This window comes from Teleopsis dalmanni, chromosome 1, assembly GCF_002237135.1.
Source record: "Teleopsis dalmanni isolate 2A chromosome 1, ASM223713v2, whole genome shotgun sequence".
NCBI classification, from domain to species: domain Eukaryota; kingdom Metazoa; phylum Arthropoda; class Insecta; order Diptera; family Diopsidae; genus Teleopsis; species Teleopsis dalmanni.
In genome coordinates this window covers 11,644,843-11,648,479 of record NC_051846.1, presented here as the reverse complement: position 1 = coordinate 11,648,479, position 3,637 = coordinate 11,644,843, and the positions used below count along the sequence as shown (strand labels likewise).

Genomic DNA, 3,637 nt, shown 5'->3' with positions numbered 1-3,637 from the left:
TTATATATATATTATTATATTTATATATATATTATTATATTTATATATATATTATTATATTTATACTGTATATATATATTATTATATTTATACTGTATATATATATTATTATATTTATACTGTATATATATATTATTATATTTATACTGTATATATATATTATTATATTTATACTGTTATATTATATTATTATTTTATACTGTAATAATATAATTATTATATTATACTGTGTATATTATTTTATAGTATTTATTTATTTATTTTATTTATAAAATGCCATAGCTAGCTGTAAGCTCTTTATATATATTATATAATTGTTATAAATTTCTATGTAATACAACAAATTTAAAATTAAGTATAGTATAATATATATAATATATATATATGATATAATATATACTATTTATTCTGTTAAGGTAAATAACAGTATAATAAAGTGATTTATATATTATTATATTTTTAGATGTTGCTGCAAATGAATTCTGATCTTGATACTGATCGAAAAACACTTATGGACAATGTGTCACAACTGCTATCCCAATATCACGAATTGTTGTCACATTCATTAGAAGATAAGCAACATTTTCATGAAGAAGAAAAAAGTTACACCGAACGTGTTCATAATTTAAGCCGGCAGAAAGAAAAATTGGAGGAAAAAATAATGGAACATTATAAAAAATCTGAAAGCACAGTACCTAAGAAGTATGTAATTAACATTAATTATAATCAATTACACTATATTTATATATTTTTTATAATTATTATAGAAAACCATTTGCCAGTAGTTTAGTACGACGTGTAAAGAAAGCAAGTTCTGATCTAATGAATAAAGTGCCCAGCAGGGTTAGTAAAATTTAATAAATATTTTTTAACATAATTTCGTTTTCAAATAATCAATTTTTAATTTAGAATCGACGTTCTTGGGTGGATGATTCACGTCTTACTCAATCTCAATTTATAATAGGCTCTGAATCTGGTGGAAATGATTCCGATAACAGCACTGAAGAGCCTATGTCTATCGTATCTGATACACATCTTCTACAACGTAATATACCAATGCGTCAGAGTCTACAGCGGTAAGTAGTTTTACATTATAATGCGCACAGAAATCATTAAATATTCTTTTATTATCGCACAACATGTAAATTTTTTAACGTTTTTTTTTTATAAATTTCATAAATATACACAATTCAAAAAAAATGATATAAAATTGATATATAAAAATCAGTGATGCTAATAAGGATAATACAATTGTACGTGGTGGCGTGGTGCGGAGTAGTTTACAAGCACAGAAACGTACGGATTTAAATAATTCTCGTAGAAATAGTGTGCACGGGTAATTGCTATTATTATTTATATTTCTTATTATTTATATATTATATTAAAATTTAATTTTTTTTTTAATTATCATAATTAATTTTGTTTTTATCCTGGCATGTTGTTGGTTATATTTACAAAGTAAGATGACGTTAAAGTTCTGGAAATGTTTCATATGAAATTAAATCGGTAAAAAGTAGAAATTTTAAAGTTAATTTAAACTTTATACTATTATGTGTTGTTTAACAAGTATGTGTCTCCTTCCTGTGACTATCACATTTGTATATTGTCCGCTTCACTTTGCTTTTTTATTAGACATAAGTTAATCATACTTTGGTGTTAAATTACAGTTAATGCTATGTACTATATTGGAAAGAGTATGTTGTGAATTAAGTTTAATATTCAAACAATTAGTTGTTATTATTTAAACCAATTTAAACCAAATAAACACGTAGTGACTTCATTCTTTTAGTTGGCTACGTCCCTTTCATTGTTGCTTATATATTTGAAAACCACAACTCTAAGACAGCGATGCAAGAAATTAACAACAAATGTTAAACGAACACATACTATACATGTTTTCCTATTATTGTTGTTATAACCCGCTGGGACCTACTTGTGAAGTCCGTTTAGAGAGGTGTCGAAAGTTCGTCTCTGGCTCCAAAGACCTGTTTTCCTAACTTTGTCTGGAGGGATGCACAGCACTTGGTCATCTATGAAGACGGATAGTTCCCAAACGTAGAACCGGCTGCTCTTAGCACCGAAATGACGCCCTCCATATTTTTTCTTTCCCTAAAGCATGCATAAATTTGAACCCTATAGAATCTTGGCTCCGTGACAAGATTTCTTCACCTGGACCGAGGTTAAATTAAACACCTCTAACTTTTATCTTTCATCCTTGCTCCTTTTCATCTTCCCTTATTTTACCTTCTCCATACCTATCACATTACGTATTACCTTCCCTATTCTACACATTGTGTAGTCTTGTCAAACTTTTTTATTCTTATGTTTGAGGTTTTGTAATTTTTTTGATATGACTGTACATAAAAAAATTATTGTCAGTATGGGTAAGCAAGCAAAGCTAATTATATGCAACATACAAACAGCAATGCTCATCGACAAGCGCTAAGAACACATTCAAAGTTTTACTCAAACTTACATATACTGAAACTGCTGTAAATAGTTGACTCAATACCACACAAATATTCACTACAAAATCGATATTAAGGTTTATTTCTATGTGTTATCGTCAGAGATCAATTTGAAAATCCGACCCAGTTTAACCTAACCCAACGTTTTTTCACCTTAAGTTCCAAAAATAAAGGTAATGTCAGTAGCATATATCGATTTCAATTTTTGGAAAGCGATGACAATTTTACAATAGATTTGAATAGAGTCAACTATTTGAGTAAGTTTTTTTTCACCTCAATGTATACCGAACTTCTTGAAATATAGAGGTTTGAAGATGCAAGCTTTTATATTGATTAAACTAGTACAATTTACAAACACACGATTTATACATTGATTACACAAACAACATAAAAGTTGGAACATATATATTAGTTGGTAGTTTCTATGTAAAAATTTCCAACTTTAAAACCCATTATCTCAAAAGTGGGCTTTCGCATAATATGGTGAGTAAGTGAAACATTAGTTTCACTAAGGAATTGTTACTGTAGCAAGTACATGGGACGTGATATGGAGAGTGCTAAATGTTGTACATTTGTTGTACTGATGTATTGTTGTTATTATAGTAATCCGTTTTTTTATCAAGTCTCTATAAAGTGAAGAACCGCATATAGACGCCTGCGTTAATGTGTAGCTCAACATGGCTGTTTGCAACTTATGATATAGTTAACTTTATGGTGACAATACTTTGCGTTAACAATGTTTTCCATACTTTGCTTTGACGGTACTTTACGTTGACAATACACTGCATTGACAATACTTAGCGTTGATGGTACTTTACGTTGACAATAGTCTGCATTGCCAATACTTTGAGTTGACGGTACTTTGCGTTGACAATACTTTGCGTTGACAATATTGTGCGTTGACAATATTGTGCGTTGAAAATATTGTGTGTTGACAATATTGTGCGTTGACAACATTGTGCGTTGACAATATTGTGCGTTGACAATATTGTGCGTTGACAATATTGTGCGTTGACAATATTGTGCGTTGACAATATTGTGCGTTGACAATATTGTGCGTTGACAATATTGTGCGTTGACAATATTGTGCGTTGACAATATTGTGCGTTGACAATATTGTGCGTTGACAATATTGTGCGTTGACAATATTGTGCGTTGACAATATTGTG

At 29.1% G+C, this 3,637-nt stretch overlaps 1 protein-coding gene across 1 annotated transcript; it reads left to right on the top strand.

Moving 5' to 3' along the window:
• Positions 1 to 462: 462 nt before the first annotated feature.
• Positions 463 to 1,351, top strand: LOC119668117 (girdin homolog). Its single transcript, XM_038077515.1, has 4 exons — positions 463 to 702; positions 768 to 843; positions 910 to 1,076; positions 1,229 to 1,351. The coding sequence occupies exons 1-4, from the start codon at positions 464 to 466 to the stop codon at positions 1,338 to 1,340; spliced, it is 594 nt and encodes a 197-aa protein (XP_037933443.1). The 5' UTR covers position 463; the 3' UTR covers positions 1,341 to 1,351.
• The last annotated feature ends 2,286 nt before the right edge of the window (positions 1,352 to 3,637 follow it).

Bases quoted from the DNA above. Each gene is read 5' to 3' on its own strand.
- LOC119668117 (XM_038077515.1), top strand. From the start codon at position 464: ATGTTGCTGCAAATGAATTCTGATCTTGATACTGATCGAAAAACACTT. The intron at 703-767 runs GTATGTAATTAA...TAATTATTATAG, and splicing joins GAAAGCACAGTACCTAAGAA to AAAACCATTTGCCAGTAGTT. The intron at 844-909 runs GTTAGTAAAATT...TTTTTAATTTAG, and splicing joins TGAATAAAGTGCCCAGCAGG to AATCGACGTTCTTGGGTGGA.